This window comes from Trichoplax adhaerens, genomic scaffold, assembly GCF_000150275.1.
Source record: "Trichoplax adhaerens TRIADscaffold_3 genomic scaffold, whole genome shotgun sequence".
In the NCBI taxonomy this organism is placed as follows: Eukaryota; Metazoa; Placozoa; class Uniplacotomia; order Trichoplacea; family Trichoplacidae; genus Trichoplax; species Trichoplax adhaerens.
In genome coordinates, this window is record NW_002060945.1 from 1839956 (window position 1) to 1863678 (window position 23723).

A 23723-nucleotide genomic window follows, 5' to 3' on the forward strand; every position below is an offset into this window, starting at 1 on the left:
ATTTGATTACTTACTTTGTAATGATGTAGAAACATTTTAGATATTTAATATATTAATTTATCCTTCATTCAGATATTTTTTTAGACTATATTCATATAGGCTTTAAGATCGTTTACTCCTTTTATAGTTGTTCAAATTAAAGTGTCTTATAATGATTATATTCCTATTTTAAATTACAAATTACTTTTCTCCATGCTAATTGAATAGTTAAGGCTGCCATTTGCCTTCTTAATTCATCCGCTTCTTCCTGTATTCATCCAATTCAAGAATAAAATGCTACTTTAATAAACCACCAGTATATTAGAGTCATCATTTCAATAATTACTTACCGTTTTTCGGTAAAACATATTGTTGGCTTTGTCTTTAATAAATCTATAAGACAGATCATGAAATATATACCATAAATATTAAAAAAAAATACCAAGTATTTGGATGCTTTAGCCTTATACGGCATAGCTACCTCCGCCATGCGCGCTGGATAATAGTGACAGCTCTAACTCTGGATTTAATGTGATAAATTCGATGGCGTTCCCGTCTAGCAACAAGCTGAGATTCTGTTAAAGGAGTAACCTGAAAAGGAGTACGTCAACGAATAAGATTATGTGTGAAATAAATAACAATGACATTATTAATTCCTGGCCTGTTTACTTATTTATTCTCTAATAGCACTGAATATTTGATTTATTTATTATACAATAATAGACTACCAAAGCGTGCTATTAATATTTTACTATTAAGTTCCTACCAAGACATGTGGAGCTAGCAATTCATCTGTATTAACGGCATCATCTACAATGCCTATAAATCTGGAATAGAGATATAGGTGATATCATTTATTTATTTTAAAAGTATGACATCAGATTTGGATATCGATAGGCCTTGGTACTTATTGTTTACAGTTGTAGTAGTAACTACATAGAATTATTATTGCCACTTACTTTGGTCTTGCATCTCCGTCGGGTTGCTGAGTAGCCTAAAGGGCAGAAATTACATATATTCAATTTATTGTTTATCTGCCTGCTTTTAATACAAATCTAGACTAGAATGATTGCAAATGAATCTACTAGTTTATTATTTTAGGTCGCTATCTATTCAGTTATCATAATTAATCATCATTATTGCTTACAGATTCATCGGTATGATACTGGTCTCTTTTCCTTTTAAGAAGAAAAATATGAATTTATACCGTCATTAGTAATTTAATTTAATAAGTGGTACTATAAATGATTACGTCATATGCAAGGCTAGAGTAATAGAATCTCAACCAAACTAACCAAGTTTCACTAATAAACTGCTGATATAAATACAAGTATAGTGACAGACTATTATGCAGACGTGGCGTAAAATTACAGTCTATAATTTCTGATAGAGCGCTCCATTATAAATATTAAAGAAGACGTGTATGATGTATTTTATAAATGAACATGAGAGAATAATCGTACAGATATTGTACTATTCCAGCATAATGCATTAAAGATATATTTACTTCTATACTTGTAAATTTCTGTAAGAGAATTGTATAGCAACTTATAAATTCTCGTAAAATTAATTTACTTAGTATCCGATTTTAATCGCTCATGGGCTTGCATCAATCGTCTTTGTTCTTTAATATTTTTTCGTACTCGATAACCTCGATAGAATGCCTAAATATTGAACGTAAGTGGTAATAGAAGAAGAAACAATGATCTAGTTAGTAAGGAATGATAGATACTCATAGGCCTACTGGCTACTAATGTCGAACCTGGATGGTTGTAGCACTCAAGTCCTGAATGCTTGTTATGGTCAATGCTCCATGTTCTATTAGATACTATAATTTCAAAATAGGACAGTAAATCGTTCATAATCGTGAGCAAATGTGTTGAATATCAAGTCTGAATTTAATCAATCTTAATACTTGTGCTGTGTCAAGTCTTTCATCCATAATAGCGTAATCCAATGGTGTCAATCTAAATTTATGAAATCAAATCATAGCAGTTGATTGACTACCGTAGGTCCATAATATGAATTAAGGTTATGCAGCTAATGTTAATTACGATAGTAGAAACTGGGATAGAATACTGAGAAAGTTGAAGGATTTATTACTTTTCTCCGCCGTATTCGGTAAAGTTAGGATTAGCATTGTAGTCCAACAATGTCTTTACTGCTTCTATATGGCCGAAACTGCTTGCCCAATGAAGTGGAGAAACACCCTACAATGCGATGATTATATTTTATTGAGTATTAACTACAGAATGGATTAGAGATGCCATCGACAAGCAATATTTCAAGTCCAGCTCTAGAAGATAGAGTCATCGATGGCGCTCGCACTGAATGAATATGTATTAAAATACGCAAATCTACCACAGCAGACGAATAGTTTACGATTAAAATTTTCGAAAAATTCTATCACGTTCACTTAATTCACGATTCTAAGCTGTCAATTTGCTATAATATGAAGTCAAGTTTTATACTCAATAAGAATAGTACTGTTGCTGCGAATTGATAGAGTAGTTCATTACAGTGATAGAATATCTATTATACTTTTTAAGTCCGTAGTAAACTATGAAGTAATTGAAAGGTACTCGGAGCTTATGGTTTTCATTAGTAGTATTATCACTTAAGTAACTATTGTATAATGTTGTATAATTCAAATTTCGAAATTGTGGCATAGAATCGCAAAACTATAGTGAAGTCATTCACGTAGGAACGATTAAAGACGAGTATAGCATCAATATTGTCAATTTCCTGCCGATGATTTAACATGTTTTATAAGTTCAAATGAATCAGATATGCTGCTGTTACAAATTGCTAGCTAATTATAGCTTTAGAATAGTACGATGTAGAATTAACTCTGGCGATTAAAGATATCGGATTAGAAGATAAAAATTGCAATTTTAAACAGAAATAGTAATAAAACAATGAAAAAGTTGCCATGCCATACCTTAACATCGCGTTTATTTGGATCGGCGTTGTTATCAAGCAAAATTTTGATACATGTTGCATGACCATTATAAGCTGCCACATGAATTGGAGAACGACTATAGAAATTAATTGCCGATTGTAGTGAATGATAGAAAATACGATGAATAAATGGATTATACAGTCGTTCAACATCAAATTAGAATGAAATACGATAGCAGGTTACAAATAAATACTAGAAACTTGTACTACGAGTATAATTAATTTGACAATTCAGAGCTATCTTGCAAAAATTGAAAAGTCCTTACTTATTGTTATCACCCTGGTTAACTTCAAGGGAATATTGCAGGAGTGTAGAACAAACTTCATCATGGCCACCTAATGCAGCCCTGAAACATATTGACCAGAAATGTATTAGTTACGATAATGTTAGATAGAAGCAATTAACACGCATATTAGTAGCAGTCTGTACTTTACTATAGTTATTAGAATACTACATATCCGTTATAGTTAGGTTACGGCTCAGAAAAATGTCAGTACCAGTGAAGCAAGGTTCTACCCTCATTATCCTTTAGGTTAATTTTTCCTCCACCTGTTCGATATTTCATAAAACATTACTTTATTATCGTTATTACTGATACAATTTTCATACAAAGCATATTTAAACATAGAAATAATAAAAGGAAACAAAGATCTTGGAGTACCATCAATTAAAGTGTTCATTGCTTCCAGATGACCAGTTTCACACGCGCGAAATATGGGAGTATGGCTACGGTTATCAGCATAATTAACATCTGCAGAGTGCTACATTATCAACATCATAGTGTTAGTCTATCTCGATAATAAAATGATTTATGGTATAGATTATGAACGAGTGTTAAACTTACCTTTATTAGTAAACGGACGCATTCCGATTCGCCTGAAAATGCTGCAGCATGTAGAGCTATAACCAAAAGAATTAGTCATAAATAGTATGCTAAAATATTGAATGCTTTGTTGATATTTATATTCACAGTCATATATAGAAAATCTTATTTATTTACCTGTCCCACCGGTCTTATCCACTAAATTGACATAACTATCATCATGAAGTAGCATAATTTTTAATACCTCGGTATTGCCTATAAGTATAGTGCATTTATAAAGTAATCATAAGAAAAAATTAAAATACTCTTTATCTCCATTGTTATGATGTATTTTAATTACCTTTACTGGCAGCCCACATAAGAGCTGTTCTACCATCATTATCAGGAATATCTTTAACATGATCAAACGATACGAATGTACTAACAGTTTCCTGGTGCAAATGAAAACACGAATAGCTTTAATTTAAGGCATTTCCTACTATAACTATATTATAATCTTAATAATATGAAAGCGTTGAAATTCATTCCATCCAAATTTGGTTTCTTAAACTTACTGGAAAATCACTTTGTGCCTAAAATCAAGCAGACAAGTTCATTAAGGGTTACTTATTACTAAAGTAATTTATCGAGCAACAACCTGGATAATCAATGACATCATCTATGTTAATACTGATTAATAATAAATAAATGACTATTGTAGAATCAAGGTATTTTAACTAATAAGAATATTAATAATTAGATAGTAATTAATACTGATGATGTATTGTAAGATTATCCAGGATCGATTTACGTTATCCAGAATTAATAACCACTGGATTACTTACAGCATAATGCAAGGCTGTAGCTCCGTTTCGATCTGAGGCTGTATAGTCGGCGTTTCTTTGTAATAAATTACGAGAAATAGTGGCATGGCCTGATTCATGGCATAAAAATGTTATCGCATTAGAGTAATTCCTACTAAGTCATGTATTTATGGCATTATCTTGCTACTCTTCTTTACCTAAAACAGCTGCCCAATGTAGCGGTGTTCGAAACATTCTATCAGGTAAAGATACATTACATTTGCCAAATGAAGTCTATAAATCGATTCAATTTTTGACTTTAGTTAGTCTAGCCATTAATGGTTTAATTCAATCAAGTACTCAGGTTAGGCATGTCAATATTTTACTTACTAGTGCTTTAACGATGGCTTCATTACCATCTGCTACAGCTAAATGAAGTGCTAAAAGACGTAAAGAATAATAAGTTATGCTGACAATTTTGAAAATAAATTTGTCATATTCTATCCATCCCCTGAAAGTGTAAATTTTGATTATCATATGAATGATAACTTACTGGTTCTTCCTTCGCTATCAATGTCGTTAATATCGGAACCAAAATCCTATCAGATATCAAAAATTTGTGTGTTAACGTTAAATATAATTTCTATCTTTATTTCTCCTTCAAATCTACTAGTGATATTTCGTAAAATAAAGTAGCCGTCATAAATATTAAAAGCAAATCATTTATCATATTATGTTTGTTAGTTGTTATTATCCATTACTAGTATGTTAGGGATATGATGGAAGGTTTCAATTAAATTTTTACTTTTATTTCCATTTTTAAGGGTGTAATAGTCTCACTGCTACTACGTTATGTTGAAAAGTTTGTTAATATCAATATCATTCATCTATTAGGGGTGTGATGAAAAGCTAATAGATAAATTATATTTCTTTTAAATTTATTGAAGTTATTAGTATGGGATAATAAAAACGTAGCCAATGTTAAAAAGCAGGAATAGTTGTCTTCTACAGCTTACTACATTACGATCTAAGGTAAATTAATTAGACTTACAATTAGAGCCTTTGCCACGCTACTGTCACTATTATTTGCAGTCCAATGTAATGGAGTTTTTCCTTCGTTATCGTGAATTACTGTACTTGCTCCCTATATCGATAGTATGCGTTAGCGAAGGAGAAACGATGATAAATACCTTAGTAATTGATTTAAATAAATCATGTTATAGATTTATTTAAGTTCTTATAATAAAGAAATCATAGATAATCGATAAGAATAAAGTGCTTACAGCTTTTAATAGAATTTTAGTGTTGTCTAATTTGCCATATGATGCACACCAATGCAATGCAGTCATCTACCGATATTATATAAGAACTCATGTTAAAGTAGGTAGAGTTGTGGCATGGTCAATAATACTCGTATAATTTGTATTTGAAATTGATACCGATTAAGATTTTTACCTGATCGCAATCTTGATGATTAAGTTCAGGCTTTCCCAATTTTTTAATCATAAAAGATAAGGACTGTAACGTATATGATAGAAATGGATCTTGTTAATTGCTGGTATACAGTATTTTTGAAATTAGTTTAGCATGTACTTTAATTAAAAAATACCTTTGTATTTTGATGACTTGTTGCTTGAAACACTGGAGTCCTAAATATTTTTTGTAAAGAATGAGATTGAAAATATCATTGCGAAGGTTGAGGCTAAAACAATTTATAAGGACATGTTTTCAAACATCAGACTTACGATAAATATAAACTTACCTTCCTTCATTATCCTGTGCCATAATGTTGGCTCCTTTATTTATAAGTAACTTTAAGCTACGATAATTGCCCTATTTTGAGAGTAGTCATTCATTCTCAACTGATGATATAATTATCAAGATAATAATCTTTAATGATTTATTTTCAAGTTTGATATATTGACCTGATGTGCTGCCCAATGCAATGCTGTTCTTCCATCGACATCTGCTACATCGATCTATTTTAATTTTTATAAGAGAACAAAATGTCAGAATTTCCTATATTTTTTATGATGAACTTTTAATTACTGTCTTATAAAAGTCCCTTACTTTAGCACCGGCCTTTAATAGCATTTCCGCACAATCAACGCGATCTCCAAGTACACTAAAAACCTTCATATGATGACGACAATACAAGACGATCAATGTCATTACAAGTTGAACATTTTCAATTATATCGTTCAGTATACTCACCAGAGGGGTTCTCCCAAATTGGTCTCCTTTATCTAACTTTTCCAACTGTTCGCTCCCTTAATATTTTAGTCATGAAATAAGAAACTTTAATCTTGGAACTAATTTATTCTTGTTAGCTTTATCAGAATTCTTACCAGGCTGAAGTAATTTTTGAAGCATTATTTTGTTGCCATTGATTGCAGCTGCATGGAGGTCACTATGATGTCTACCTATATATTATAGCAATGAGATCGTGTTAGATGCATTTCAATAGAAACCTGGTCACTATTCTTGATGCTTGGAAAATACTTTAGTCATAACTGAGAACTTTAATGTCGTTACAAGATACAGTGGAATAGGCAGCATTTGATAGCAAGAGGAAAAGTAAATTAATAAAAGTAAAAGCTCTGTCAACGCTATTTAGAGTATAGGAAACTTACCATCAAATTGTGTTGCTCTAAGAACAATCTCTGCGTCGTAATCTTCATTCTATGAAAGTATAATGATGTCAATAAATTGCTACAATTATTAACAGGAGAAAGGGATAGGAAGCAGTCAAGTTGGAAAAAAAGGTATCGATATATTTATATCAGTAACATTTACTCACTTGGCTGTATCTGGAATTTTGAGAGGTAGAATCGTATTCTTTATCCTAAGAACGTAATGAATATAACGCCATTAGCATTAAAAAAGTTGCAAGTTTATGATCAATATTAGAGAAGGGAAATTCAAGAGTCTGATATGGGCATATTGATTGACTGTATATTAAAACAAATTATTTTTGCTTACCGATGACATGATTTACATTTGGCCTGTGGATATTACCAGTCTATTGCTACCTTGAGCTTGGTGCTTGGTTGCAAGATAACTTGTTAATTTAATCTTCTAGAATTGTAGTATCAAAAGTCATATCTAATTACTACTTGGAATGATTTCCTTGTTGTTATACTACAAATACAGGGTATACCTACATGATATTGATATAGAGTGATATGCTTAGATAAATTACTATTTTCTAAGCAGATTATTATGCTGTTAACTAATCAATACAATTTCTGTGTAGTATACCAAATCAGATGATAATATGTCCGTAGAGGATAGCATCCAAACTTACCTAAACTTTGCGATTATTTTGGTATCACTTGTCGTCAAGAAATGTTATAGTAAATTGTTAGACACCATTATCGCCCAATTCTGCCTTGTATTAATCTATTTTACATTTTAACACTAGAGTCGGCAATAGCTAACGGCACCTTTAGCTTACTGCAATAACAATAAAGTATCCGTCGTTGTTACTAGGCAACATGGCACGCTTGCTCAAACACTGTCGATTTGCTTGACTCGCATCGTATGCAATGGCGGAAATGTTTGCGTAACGATGCAATGCGTTAAATATGGTGTTATTGTGGCTCATCAAGACAACAATCGCAAGCCTGTATATTCTACTCATTAATATATTATTGGCTAGAGGATGAATTCTTACAGGAATCTATTGAATTCAAAATTACCCCCTACCTTTCTATTAATATAACAGTAGCTGGAAGGGTAGACAATCATTTTACCTATTGATGCCAAAGCTATTGCAGTAGGTTATGCCGGTAATGATATTCATTCATAAACCCTCTCATCGATCATGATCGATGATATTAGCTCTATTATATTGCACATACTATACAAGAGTTTTAATTGCCGGTATGCCATCAATAGTTGAGTGAATGAAATTGGAGCAGGAATCATATACCCTTACTACCGATTATAAATCACCCTAAAGTCTATGCAATGAATGGATTTTTAACCTTTTAAGGTTCGCAATCCATCAGCTCGAAATTTGAACTAGTAAAATAGAGCCAGTCTCTATTGTAGCACAAAATTTCATGATATTAGCCATCATCTACAATTACTGTATTTTATTAAGCACAAACGGTTATTCTATGTCACAAAGTGCTTCAATACAGTATCGCTGCTGCATTTTCAAAACACATTACTACTGCAATGAGACAAAATCACTTTAGCAAAGTAGTATTCTAGGAAGTAGTCTAGAATCACTGGGCAATTCAATGTGAGAAGCTACGCTTTTTGTTAAGGTCTCTAGCCAACTGTAGTAGAGAGTGATTGACCAAAGAGGTATCTCTATGGTCATTGACAACGAGAAATTGATATAGGGCGAATATTTCTTCTTCGAAATACGTCGGCCTAAATCGGCTTTTGATATTATTCCAAGGGCAATTGCATGCAGAGTTTATCATTAGAGTCAATTTTCTAATCATCGATGCCAACGCATTGGAAATGTCTCCTTTCGTAGGTACTGTAAACTAGTCGTTACTTCAACGTTGCTAACTTGTGGAGTATAGGCGCTCCATCAGGGACGGCTGCAGGAAGCTGTCAGTTAGTCACTGCAGCATATCGTCCTGGACTGTCATGGACTTTTAAAAACCTCTTAAGCACAATATACAATATTATTGTTAGTAGGCCAGCTTCTTGATACATGGGCTTCTCGATACATCAGCTTCTGGATACGTAGACATCTAGATACATGGACTTCTAGATAGATGGGCTTCTAAATACGTAGGCTTCTACGGTAGATACATGAGCTTTGAGATACATGGATTTCTAGATACAAGTTCAATATTGCATATGGACTTGTAGATACTGTACTGTACTCTACAGTATATTGACTAGATACCTTTTCTAAATTAAGTAATATCACATTGAAATCTATTCTAATTTACCAAGTTCTACTCGAAAGCAGTTCTATAAGGTCATAAAATGTTCTTAAATTAGTCCAAGTGATGACAAAATTAGACATTAAAGATCCCATAATAAGTGACTGATTTTTCGAGATTTCGGCCACATTAGGTAGAAAACGTCCATCCGTCCGCAAAGTGTCCCATCCATCCCATCCAGGTGTATCTAGTAGTCCATAGCCGGGACTCTAGTTTATTCAGTGTTTTTACGGTACTGTATCGTACACTGGACTCACCATAGTACCCACGCTCCTGTAGTGTGGATGACGAAAGAATATTGACTGGAATTAGCGGCCATTGCAAGCTGTTGGAGAAGAGAAATCATCCATTGAAATTGATTTTATACCTCGATTATTTAGATTAGCAAGACAACATGGGTGGTGGAGATTTGGTAAGCTATAGATGATCTATTATCTCAGTCTGGTCTAGTCTATTGATTGCTGTGAGAGAGTATAAGTTGGACATGACTGTGTTATAATTCTCCATTTGTATAAATGGAGAATTGTCTGCTTTAGTAGAAATGGTCAGTTGAAGTTGGACCGGCCAGTTTGACTGTCCTTATTTCCATTGAAATTACCGATCTTTACTATAAATATTCATGCTTTCCTTGTTGATGTGGCTAGATAGGCAATGCATCTACTGTATCTTCTTATAAATACTCGGTAGAATGACTATTGCAAGTCTGTGCTGTAGTGGATTTCTTTCAAGCCGTCTAGCTATTTTGTACCTACTGTACTGTACATTTCACCACAAATTTGTAAATATCTTGATCATGGCAGATATCAAGTGCTTTTTCCTTGATTTATTACTTTATGTAGTATATTCATAGTTACGGTGAACTCAAAAAAACTTACCACAGACGTTCTCTTGCCCCTAAGATGGACGTATAAGCTTGACGTAAGAAAGTGTACAGTATATTCATTATTTGTACGCAATACGAACATAGACTCACAAATAGAATTGCAATACTATTAGCCATCACGTTGATGAAGGACATGATCGGTCTACGCTATCATAAGCTGATCAAGACGAATCATAGTCTACGTACTACATCAAGTAGGCAGCAAACTCTTGAAACTATGTAGCAAATATAACTATAGTATCATAGTCATTGGATAAGGTTAAAATCAAGAAGATTCAGGGACAAATACTGCAGATATTACACTACTGTATTAGCACAGCGATTAATTTGTTAATGCCTTGATTGATCGTACGCTAGATGACTATATCTTGTCTATAAAGCTATATTACGATCCAGTCAAATAAACTGTCCTAATATTGTATTACCAACAACGTGATAGAATTTGAAAAAGAGTTGGCATCCACAAACGTTACACAATGTTGAAAGAGTCTGGAAAGCTGAGCAAAAACAACAAGCTGAACAGCGAAAGATTGATCAGTTAAAACAAGAGATTGAAGAAGAGAGAGCGAGAGAGGAAATCCAAGCGCATGCTGTTTCTACTGGCGTTCTCAGGTTAGTCTAATATTTATTATCAATTTACCCTTATCATGTACCTTTCAATAATATAAAAAGTATCCGCAAGGAGGAATCCAAATCTGTCTTCAGTTATCTTCTATTTTAAAACTAACTATTAAAATTGATATCTCCTCCTCCCTTCTATTTACCTCTACTAACAGGAAAAAGTCCAATCGACTAGATTGGATGTATGCTGCACCTGGAGTCAGTGCTGATCGTGAAGAATACCTCTTGGGAAAAACTTTGGATAATAAACTACTCAATAATGATGCCAAAGAAGAACAAAACGTAAACTGCCCAAATATATCGACAGCTATTATTTGAAGTTTATGCTATTGCCAACGGTAAAATATCATTAATCTTACTATTTCAGAATCCGCTTACTATGCCTAGCTCATCCTCTGATGTAGTTAACAATCCAAAGGATATGGCAGCAAAAATTAGGGAAGATCCGATCTTTCTCATGAAGTAAGGCTACTTTGATTTTTAATCTTAAGATATAAGTTTGCATTTCGGGAAACAAACAGTAAGGTTTACTAGAAAATCACATTTTTAAGTGATTAAATTAATCTTTGGGCTAAATGTTGATTAATTGACTAATATCATTGTTGGAGCAGATACGTGAATCATGGTGTTATTCTAAATATACTGCCATTAATGTGATCTCAAATGCAGTATAGGCGTTCATGTTACACAGTCTACTGCGTGTAATGTCAAGTCAACAAACTTCATGTGTGACTTTTTGTTATTAATAGGAAACAAGAAGATAGTAGAAAAAAGGAGTTGGTTCAAAATCCGATCAAAATGAAAAAACTAAGAGAGTTGGTTAGTACCTTTTCCTTCAGAAAACGATTAAAGTCCTCTTTGTAACTATATCACTTTAATTCTCTATTTATATGGGTATATTACGTGACTAGCTTCATAACACAATGGATAAAAAACCTAAAAAGCATAAAAAAAAGAAGAGCAAAGATCACGAAAAGAAGCATAAAGATGATAATGTAAGAGTTCACCAAGACCACCATCGTAGTATGAACCAGCACAGGGTTAGTCTATATATAACTACTGTCATTACTAAATTATCAATTATAAAATTATTAAAACTGAAGTAATGTAAAGCATTGCAGATGTGGACATAAGGTTAATAGCTTATAAAATGAGTTTGATTTGCAATTAAATTTTGAACGTAATGTAATTCCTAGGACAGGGAACGAGGTCGAGATATATCACCATCGCATCGACGACGAAGCGAGCAAAGGTAATGTCTACCCAGTTAGGCATGACTTTACAATTAATATCGGTCTTTCTCATGATAAAATGTGTATCGCAACTGTATAATATACATATTCTATACCATGAAACATTTTACATAACAATTTATATTGTCATAATTAGGAATGGTATTCATCGAGATCACAGGTCACGTTCTCGTAGTCCTAGACGTTACCACGATAATTACAATAGGCGACCGCGCTCTAAAAGTCCAGACTATAAGAGGCGTGATCAAGAAAGGTGACTTAAACTATTATCCACTTAGCTACACTTTGGATCAATTTTGATTCAAAAATTGAATAAGTATTCTGCCTTACGCTTAATAGATCGACCCAACGAAATTACAATCGTCGGCAAAACAATCTCTTCCAAAATAACGATAAGAATCCTCAAACTAAAAAGTATGTCAAGTACCTGCAAATTAAAATTGTTATTGCTTATGAATATTATATGCGTATAAGCAATGTGCTTTAAAATTGATTTCGCCTTGTTTTTTCATTCGGAAACAGAAAATTATCAGCTGAAGAAATGCAAAAATTGAGGGAAGACATGATGTCGAATGCAAAGTAATTTCTCGCTATCCAATTATTTTTCATTGATAGATGCAATTATTATACTGATTTGTCGATTTTTATCATTACAGATGGAGAGATGAGCAAAGGGAGTCGAATGTAAAAAAGTATAAGGTAGTTTATTTTCAACCTCGGGGAGAAATTACTAGAGCATGAATACCTAAAAATTTATTCTTGACTATGATAAAAGGTATTCAATTATGTTGAATTTACTAATGAGAAAACTTGTTATTCAATCAAAATTAGATTGCGGATGACGAAGAAAAGAACGACAATGGACCAAAAGATGCAGCATTTATTAGGTATTCGAATTATACTATTTTTATATTATCTGTGAATAAATGTAAAGCAGGATTATGATTTAGTGTCTGACACACGTTTGGGTATTGATTTACAAACTGTATATTAGATCGATGAAGATTGACTCATATTCGTCGTCATCAACATCTTCAGTCCAAGATCGAATTCGTCGCAACATTTATTCTGTGCAACGAACTGGGTCGTCTAAAGACAACTTCTTATCTCGATGATAAACTTAAGCTATTGAGTGAAATATGAACAGTAAAATTATTTTTAAAGTAATTCTCAGTTTTAGCGAAATTATTGAATTGTAAGTAAGCATCTTTAATTTTTAGAACTGTCACGAGCGTCAGTAAGAATTGTAAATACTACGATTTACTAACATAGCCCTGTAATATAATAGTACACAAGAGTACAAAACTGATTTTATGAGTAATTTTCAGTTACTTTGAGCATCTGACTAGATTTTGATAAATAATTCTCAATAATCATTCAAAATACACGTAATTCAATTAAAAATGCTGTATGTATATTTAGGAAATAGGACATTTGTTTTAAATTTGTTTAATCGTAACTCTTAAACGTAGGTATATGGGTACAAAAATTATCATTTCTTTCGAAAGACACGCCGAATTATGCATTAATTATAATTAACGAAGGTGGCTACGCATCTTTGAATTACGTGCCAAACGATTAATGTTGTAAACGACTATGTAGGGCTGTTAAGTCTGATCAAAAATTCAAGGCTACTTACTGAAGCCTTCACTAATACCTATATTGTATAACTTACAGTAGATCATAATTAATTAATTTATTTATTTGTAAAGTTTGACATTAGGTTATGGTGTCTCAAGTTTAAAATTAAAAAAATATTGAACTTACATATTCACGGTGTACATTTCCGTCTGTTTAATCATGCTAGAGAAGTCAACCTGTATGAAGTTTTACCGTATGACTGTAACAAAAGATAGGGCCTGCTAAATCGTGTATTATGCGTCAAAACACCTAACACCAATAACAGATTATATTCGTATAAACCAAGTTTTATTCCATAACATTTTTTCAAGAACTAATTGACTTACGTTCAGATACAATATAATTAATAATAATAAAAGGAATATACCATATGAATTCTAACTAAGAGTAATAATATTTCGTCCTATTACATAATGTTTCTAATACACATTCTGTAATGTAGTAAATCATGACACCTTACTAAATATTGGATTACATGGTAAAAATTAAGAAAATTAATTCAGTACTATAGTAGTAGACATGAGCTATCACATATGTCATAAATATACTTATTGTAAGCACGGTTTTCCGCAGAACTTGTTCGTACTGACAACATGTGCAACTACATTAATGAGATTGATCATTTAGTTTGTAAATGTAAAGACTTACATATGTAAATTTATAAAATAAGTGAAGTCTTTTGACCGTATCACGTTATTGATACATTTATTGCACTAGTGTCAATAAAATTTCATTAAGCATTGCTGCCAGTAAATTCAAGTTTTATAGAATCTTTAATATTTTTACTTAATCACATTCTTCGTTATTCCCTATTATATAGTTTAATTGGTATAGCATCATTGTAATGTCTAAGCACATTCTTTAATGTCTATAACAATGAAACTGATTCATTAGGGTAAAATTACTACAATACATTCTCGTCATATAATACTACGACCAGCGTCCAGTCTCATCTAGTCAATATTCTGCTTCTCACTGGCACTAACTGGATTCAAGTTAGTTGTCGCCATTTTGGCTTCTATTTGCGAAACTGATACATTACTTGAAGGTTGTCCTACCTCACCAACGAAAGACATCCCATTATTTTCCGCAGGCGACACCTTAGCAGTGACAGTGGACTGCTGCGATATCGGGATTGTTGCAGGAGAGGTGGCGCCACCTCTAGAAATAAGACCTGCACTAGTTGAAACAATCTGAGATCCAGCCGAATATTGAGCGCCAGTAGTCTGAACAGAAGTAGGGGCCCTATCAATTGCTGAAATATTACTGAGCGGAACCGCACTTTGAGAAACGTTTGTAAACTGATCACCAAGACTACTACTAGGTGACCCTAATTCACCTACTGGTGATGCAGTAGGTATTCCGCCTTCAAATTTTGCTGGGGTCATGGTATTTGTGGGTAGTGTAGCTACCGAAGAAACACTAGTAGGTGTAACACTATCACTTACAGAACCATGGGATATTAGTGGCGCTGCTCCAGTATAAGACGTAGGCAAGTTTTGCGATTGAGGTAATGGAGATACTGGTAGTTGCTGTGTGTATTGTTGCGATGCGATAGGAAAGTTAACATTTGCACCTGCTGCAGTAGGGATGCTAGGTAACTGTTGCTGTAACTGTAGATTTGGAGTAGGAATTTGTTGCTGTAGTTGACCGGGTACAGCCTGTCGTTGTTGTTGTGCAAGTAGCTGCTGCGCCTGCAAATATTGCTGTTGTTGCATTTGTAATAATAATTGTTGCTGTTGTTGTTGTAGTTGAATTTGTTCAGGGGTCAGTGATGCTGTATTTGGCAGCTGTGGCGATGCTAGTAATGAAACATATTAAGTTAATCGTTAGTTTGCAATAGTCGTAACTACCCAATAGTCGTCAAGTTGTTTCCACTAGTTATAATTTTACTCACGAAAATTCTGTTGGCCAACAAATTGTTGATTCATGACGTTGGGGGAATACTGTAGCAGTAAGAATAGAATTAAATACATCTGAAATAAAAAACTAAGTAAAAAAACAAATAAAATACTTAGAGATTTGATACCTCGATTGGCATTTGATCAGATTTAGAGGTAACATTGGAGCTAGCAGACTGAGGCTTGGAAGGAATACGATGCAAATAACCATATCCAATACCGCAACCAAGGCTACATGTATGCGATTGAGTATTTAGAAAAATAAATTTCTTTTTAGACTAGGGCAAGAATTATATATTAATCGTCCAAATATGTCACATGAAATATGCCGTACCTTCCACTTCCACCCCATTTTGAATTTGGTGTTACTATGACCTGAAGTTGATCATTATCATTAAAGAACAGTAGCATTACAATATTGGATGGATGGAAATTGTAGATATATCTTTAACTTTTAGAAGCAGTTACCTGTCTACAACTGTCGGTTTCTGTACTATAAACATACAGTCTGATTGGCTTACCATCGAAAGCTTCAATTAAATTGTACAAATCTCCCGCCTAAGCACATATGATATTGATCAAATACTTAACATTTGAGTTATCTAAGCGATCTTATTTTTGGTACTTTAAGTAAGTATCATCAACATCACGTCTACAGTTGATAATAAATTGTCCGAAACTGAACAATGACCTCTTGCAGCTGAGTGTCAGAACCAACGATATAATCAGTATGTTGTCGCAAGCCAGCTACAGCAGCAGGAGAATTTGGTTCTACATCCTAATTCAAGATTATATTGGTTAATTTACGATGAACGAGTAATACGTACTTTGCATAAAAAATGACTTTCAACTAACCAAAACGTGCCAAACATTTTCGTTTGCTCCTTCAAAAGAACAGAATCTGATACTAACTCCTAAATAATTAAGTTGAATTGATAAGAAACGATACTAATACATACAATGTATGCCACAGATTCTTAATTTGATCATATGAGACATCGTAAAATTCGCATCCATTACATTATTATGGTAGAAAAATTATGCTTTTAATAGTTAATTATAATAATACTGTACTAAAATACGAACATCTCATTTTACCTAGTAATCCTTGTCCTCCCCATAAAGCACTTGGTGTTATATTTGTAACTGAAAATCAAAAAATTTAAATATTTTACGATCTTCTTCTATTAAAGGAGTTATGTTATCAATACGTATAAATAGCTGACTTTGGATGATTTCTTTTAATTTTTATCCAATGTATCTTAAGCGTGTAGCAAGAATATCGATAGAGTAAAGATTGATAGACTGTTAATATGCTGGTCTACCCCTGAAATATATGACTAGTCTAGAGTGTAAATGTAATAGATGTAAAAATTTTCTTGATGATAATCTGAAACATTTAATAGCAAAGAAGAACAGTAGACTAGCTGTCGTAATTAATCATATCAGTTTTTAATGGCTAATACGTACATAAAATGAGTCATTTTACAATTATGATTCTACATTTCTTCAACAATGATGTTTAAATGGATACATAATTTACCTCTAGTGCCTTGGGTTTTGCTACTATAAACAATAATTTCGACTGACTTTTCACAGCTTGCTTGTAAAATTTCCTTTAACTCATCATTGTCTTGGTTCTATACATATCGAAACGTTACGCTTCAGATAAGTTCATCAATAAGTAATTAAAAGTTCTCGGTGATGATAGCGATTATTCTTCATATACTTAAAGCGCTGGCAGTATCCGTAGCTGATTCATTATAATTATTTATTGCTAAAAATTGAAGCTGTTGCAAACTTTGTATACTTTCTCCTTTACGATTTAGTAACAGTACAGTAGAAACTGAGCACTTTTACATATGCGTATTATTACACAGTATAGTATTAAGCATAAGCTACAGTACTGCTTCAAGGATTGATTGTAAATTATAGTATGACATTATGATCGAACCAGGTATAAGAAAGTAAATATTCGTCGAGTCAATAAAGTTCAATAACATACTAATCTGACACCATTAATTTGAAGAATAAAATCGAAGAAAGGTTCTAGTCCCGCTTTTTGGCCTGGAGAGCCTTCTTGTACCTATCCAATATTCAATATAGATGGTGTTAGTTATGGCTAGGCTGTAGTGTCATGTACTTATACCATAAAATAGAAAATCAATTGATATAACAGTAGAGCATGTGAATAGCACAATTATCTACTAAGCAACGATAATAAATACGCATATTGCGCGGTTATAAATTAGATTATTTATGTAATTCGACAATCCTACTAACTCCACAGTTATGCTATACATAAATGAATGTGCAGATAGTTAATATCGAGCATCCATGGCATAATCGAGTAGCCTAAGACAATAAATAGCGCAGACGATCAACAAGGTAGAGTATTGAACATTGACTAAGTCCAGTATGGTAGCGATTAATTATAGTGGCTACTGTACGTAGCGCATTGTACATTTACTACCAACATTATTCGGTGGCTCAAGTTTCTAAGCTAATATAGTCAAGCTCTATAGGAAGAAAGCAAGGAATCCTTTTAGAGCCAGACTGTCAAATTATTACGGCTCATGGTGGGTAATCGTCATTGTGATTTCTTATTCATTTCTAGTAATACTCTTCACTAGTACACAAAGCTTTTAAGTAATACTGTACTATAAAGGTGTAACGAAATGATCGGTCCTTCACGACTACTGTATATAGTACTATGAACGTCGACACTATCCAAGCAGAAACGGATTATATTGATTATCGTCCATCTCCAATTTGCAGTTTTTTTCCCCATGTATTAGTCTACACGTTTCTACATCGTATACGAGTATGGATTGAAAACTGTGTCTAAACTAATATACAAGTAGATTAATTGCAGTACAAGTTTCAAGTGGATATTCATTGAATTTCCATTGCTGGTGATCTACAGTACTGTAAGAGTGTATGAAAAGGAAGAGGACTGGTAAAAATAGTTCACTGGATTTTGTCTATTGCACTGAGTAACTCTACGCTAGTATTCTTGATCAAAGTATACTTAACAACCTTGAGGACATGATACCCTTCAGTTCCACCGTCTGATACCTCTACGGATTGCGATCCACCCATTGCTGCCGATTTTGCTACACAAATTGCTCTGGATTAGGAGTACATCCGCAGCAATCGTCTTCGTTTCACTGGCAGTGAAACAAGTAGCACAAGTTGTTCCCACTGGGGTGCTAGTGTGCTGCGCACCGGCAACCTCTTCTGTCTACAGTACAGTAATATTCTGCTGTACAGTACCATGGTAGTGCAGTACTGTAATACTACAGTACATATACTGTAGCACTGGATCCTGAACTGTCTTCAATCCTTTTGATTCTGCGCAGTGTGCAGTGTATTGCACACTTGCCCACGTTGGATAGAGCGTCTGTACAGTGTACGTCTGTATTACTCAATCACTGGTGACTTATTACAATACAGTACTATGGAGAAAGGAGTGAGTGAAAAGTACTGTACGGTAAACTACAGTACTGTACAGTATAGTGCGGTAGAAGAAGCTTGCACAGTAGAATTGTACTGTACTGTACTGTACGAGTGTACGTGGCTGGTTTGAAGTCGTTACATTACGACAAGACAGAGTACCCATACCAAAAAGTTGAGTATTACACTGTACTGTAGTGCTACAGTACATATACTGTAGGACTGGATCTGCAATTGTCTTCAATCCATTTGATTCTGCGCAGTGTACAGTACATAATAGTGCTGTAGAGGAAGCTTGTACAGTACAGTACGTGGCTGGTTTGAAGTTATTACATTACGACAAGACAGAGGACCAATACCAAAAAGTTGAGTATTAGTACAGTAGGACTCGCTACGAGTGATCGAGTGACGATCATGCAGTATTGTTACGGTTCAAGAACTGAAGAACTGGAACTGTACACGTCATCTCTTCGCTTCAATCGCCAGCAGGCGAGGCATAAAGTAAGTGGACACCAGGACAGTACAGTACAGTACTGTACAGTACTATACTTACAGTATGTACTGTATTTACTGTAGGGCTGGAGTACTAGGTACTGTATTCTATAGTAGTACTCCATCAATAAAAGCCACAACGCTGCCGCGTCAATCAACAGCATCGACAGATACCAAATTTGTTCGAATTCGGTCTTCAAATTGTGTTTTCATATAATTTCAATGATGAGCTACCCTGTACTGTACAACTTGCTAGTAGGGTAATCATCCATGATCGCTATTAACAGATACTGTACATCGACTTACTGAAGGCACAATATTGCATAGTTTACCGTGCGATTTACTATTCAGAATCGAAATTAATTTTGTACATGTTATGTATAAAAATGGAACGATAACGGGTAAAAGTAGGCCTTCAAGCGTTCCTGCGTTTGGAATAGCCTAAAATATTGGATAAATATCCGTATACAGTACTTTACGTACAGGATGCACTAGTAGATGAAATGCATCGTAGTTGACCAGTTTTATCCACTAGTGGAATAATCTACGATACAACAGCTGTTATGGGTAGAACTTTCAGTAAAATTAAGCCTTTTCTCCTAGCCTTTTTTGGGGGATGGATGGCCGGCCCATTACAGACAGACATTCTTCGTGACATTAAAGCGACTTTCATAGAATCAGAGAAGTTCAAAGTGAATGGCATCACGTGCGGCGTGTGTTGCTAAGATACCTACGTACACAAGCTAATAAGGAAGATTACATGACTATGTTATTTATAGGAGTACAAGAGTAATCGCAGGTTGTTAATAGTATTTACAATATCCTTGTTGAGCATTACTTTATATAGCTTTTACTGCGATTTGTGTTAACTCAATTGCAATAGTCACCGAAATCTTGGTGTTTCCGTAATCGTTCCAACGATCGACTTGCAATCTAGCAAAAGGCGATCGATAGCCATATCAAATTCTATTTAAACGAGTTGTACATGCTCTACATTAGATAGCATAAGCCGAATTTGCTAAAATATTATCAGCAATATACCTTCTTCACTCAAGTAATGCCTTCCTTCTTTAAAGATTTCCAAGGACAAGGTAAGTTGTAATACAATCGAACATACCCAATCTGGCATTTTACCTTAACTACCAAATTGTATTTTATCGCATGATCAATCTATCCTCTAGCACCTTAACTTTACATCTATTCTCATGGATATACGAATTTTTGATTGCTTTCTGTGTCTACATTGTCGCTAGACTTACTTTTAGTGATATTACAACGCGCTGTTAGCTCCTTAATTAAAGGTTTACCTGGCACATTTACTGCGATATTCACCAAAAAAATTAAAAACTGAAAGTTACCGACGATGTCGATTTCACCGTAACTGTATATCTGTAGTCTATACATAGTTAAAGAAAATTTTGGGTCGTTGTTGTTAAGTGAATAAATCTCATTTTATAGAACGCATCGAGTTAGCTAATACGATTCCATTTCTGTGATATCTTTTATAGTATAACTTACTCTACGCTGATACCGTCCATTTGCCTAACTCGCTGCATGAATACTGTGCATATTCTAGTAAAATAGCATAATCAAGTAAATTTTATAGTATTCTGTAATAAGGCATAGAAAATTAAAAAACTGATTATTAATAATTTTAAATAATGGAAAGAACTATACTTTCTTGGCAATAATACGTCTTCCTAAAGAGAACACTCAATTGTTTCAATACTGCAGTAATATCAACAATAAGCAAGTAATAGTAAGGCTTACAATAGATCGAAACAAGTATTAACACGGTCTTAAACACTTAGATACCAGACGATACTTAAGAATTGACTAATAAATCGGAACAGCATGAGTTCTACTCAGTTCTTGGCTATTTTCCCCAAATTTTGCTATTAGCAATATACATAGCTTATAAGATAAAACAGGAAATTAGAATTAGATAGTTAAAAGCGTCATTATCTTTATTAGATAATTAACAAATTAACTGCTTATCACTTTACTAGATTGGTTCTATCATGCTCCAAATAAAAAATTAGATTCTGAAGAGAAAAATGCTCAAATGCCAGTTCTTTCTCAAGTGCCGGGACTAAGTGACGTCGCTGGCGAAGATAGCGATCCATTCGCAAAATCTAAAAAAGGATGGATCAGGGACACTGATTCTCGTTATATTCAAATGGCAAAGCAAGGGGGTCGCAAAGATTTACTGATGTTCAATGTTCCTCATACTATTTCGAAAGATCCCATAGCATATCCCAGAGTTGATTGGTTTGATCATCAACAACCCGATATTGAAATAAGACAACCGTTAGTAAAATAATAAATTTTACCCGTACAATAAAATAAGCAATGCATGCTGCAAGTATATGCAATAGTTTAAAATGAGGTGCCTTATTAAATGAAGAAATTTTATTCTCTTGGCAGGAGACGCCATGAACCAGATCGAGATATTTATGGGGAGTATCTTACATTAAATAAAAAAACAGCACCAGCAGGTGTTATAACAAATCAAGGATCCAAAGGCAAGGACTTATTTGATAAACCTCCTCCATTTTCTTTAGACGATGATTTATCATATTGGCAAAGGTAATTCTTCTTACTCCTTTAAATTATGTATTAACTACAAGGGATAATGGGCTAATTTAGCTCAATTTATCCTAGAATTAGATCGTGTTATATATTATGTGATAATGAAATAATTAAGATAACATCAGAAAATGCGATACGATATGTAGGAAAAAAACAGAGAAATCAGAAAAGCAAGAAAAACCAAAACAGATTGACAGATTTAAATTACCTCCGTTAAAATCCAACAAGGAATCACTCGTTAATGGAGATGCTGCCAACAACGTCCAAAAAACAAAAGGGTAAGCCAGCAGCTTACATGGTGTAGTTTCACATACCTTTTTATGCTACATTAGTTAACGATAAATATACTTTAAAGTTGTTAAAGTGCATATTTATTTATCTATGCGTTACCTAAAAGTGTATTACTTCTATTCAAGGAAAAAGAATGGCGAAAACGTAAATTTTAATTATTTAATGTCAATGGGATATCAAAAGGATTGGTTTGATGAAAAAGAGCGAAAAGATAAAGAGGATGATGATAAAAAAGTGAGAAAGCGATTGAAATGATGTTAATAATTCTTCTAAAGTCAATACCGTAGTTTCCAACGTATTTAGTATCGTATGAGGCTAGCATAAATTACTTAGTTCAACTATTTTTTATTCGAACCGTAGAGAAAGCAGCAGACACTATTAAAGGAAAAAGTGAGGCAAGGCATGAAACCAAGGTGGGTAATTATTGGCATCAAGTGGATGTCGTCTTTACTTCATAATTGATACAATACTCCTAGATATCTTACATAATATGTCTAAAATAAGCTATAATTTATCATATACTATCTGCAGAAATCCTCAAACGTATACCGATAAGGTAGAAAATAAAGACCAATTTAAATTAAGTAAGTTTAAAAATGTAAACTCTAAGATTAACACACGCTGGTCGGAAAGGCAATAAGAAGAATTCGATTTATTTCCATAAATAAATGACTGTAAATTAAATAAATTACGTTTTTGCTTTTCGTATTGAATACTTTGATTATCGCCTCAATGTATTATATTGAAATATTAAGTAATAAATTTGTAATTTTACCTTTTAATAAATATTACTTTAGCATATATATCGATATTGATGTATCTGATCGCCGTAATGAAAGTAGAATGTGAAATTTAATGTAGAATTTCTTTGTTTTATTGCTCCTTAAATTTTTGTACTAACAATTAACTAGAAAATTGTTCCATCACTAAATATATCATAATAATAAGAAACAAATCGTCATTACTGTCAAGGCGCTACACATTTAATGCTGACCTCATAATTAGTAATCATATTCATAAACTCTGTCAAAGCTTTATTCTGTCCTTACGATATATTAAGAATTTGTACAGTTTCAATTAAATTAGCTCCAAACCTATTATATACAATATTCCTTGTATTAGAATGATATC

The 23723-nt window shown here is 33.4% G+C and overlaps 3 protein-coding genes across 3 annotated transcripts; 2 read left to right on the plus strand and 1 right to left on the minus strand.

The window, feature by feature from the left end:
• Window positions 1-9856: 9856 nt before the first annotated feature.
• TRIADDRAFT_54223 (uncharacterized protein) lies at window positions 9857-13758 on the plus strand (the record flags this gene model as incomplete). The annotated part of the gene is made up of 13 exons (XM_002110299.1): window positions 9857-9874; window positions 10785-10957; window positions 11122-11248; window positions 11334-11428; window positions 11716-11785; window positions 11878-12006; window positions 12163-12218; window positions 12356-12472; window positions 12559-12633; window positions 12742-12798; window positions 12876-12918; window positions 13051-13106; window positions 13692-13758. 13 exons carry the CDS (start codon window positions 9857-9859, stop codon window positions 13756-13758), a joined length of 1083 nt encoding a protein of 360 aa, XP_002110335.1.
• Window positions 13759-15874: 2116 nt separating this feature from the next.
• TRIADDRAFT_23196 (uncharacterized protein) lies at window positions 15875-18863 on the minus strand (the record flags this gene model as incomplete). Its single annotated transcript, XM_002110828.1, has 9 exons — window positions 15875-15992; window positions 16096-16136; window positions 16230-16319; window positions 16453-16539; window positions 16617-16675; window positions 16860-16907; window positions 17305-17401; window positions 17767-17847; window positions 18798-18863. The coding sequence occupies 9 exons, from the start codon at window positions 18861-18863 to the stop codon at window positions 15875-15877; spliced, it is 687 nt and encodes a 228-aa protein (XP_002110864.1).
• A 1903-nt stretch (window positions 18864-20766) lies between these two features.
• Window positions 20767-23232, plus strand: TRIADDRAFT_54225 (uncharacterized protein; the record flags this gene model as incomplete). The annotated part of the gene is made up of 7 exons (XM_002110300.1): window positions 20767-20800; window positions 21719-22019; window positions 22137-22298; window positions 22448-22579; window positions 22718-22826; window positions 22953-23005; window positions 23124-23232. The coding sequence occupies 7 exons, from the start codon at window positions 20767-20769 to the stop codon at window positions 23230-23232; spliced, it is 900 nt and encodes a 299-aa protein (XP_002110336.1).
• Window positions 23233-23723: the final 491 nt, after the last annotated feature.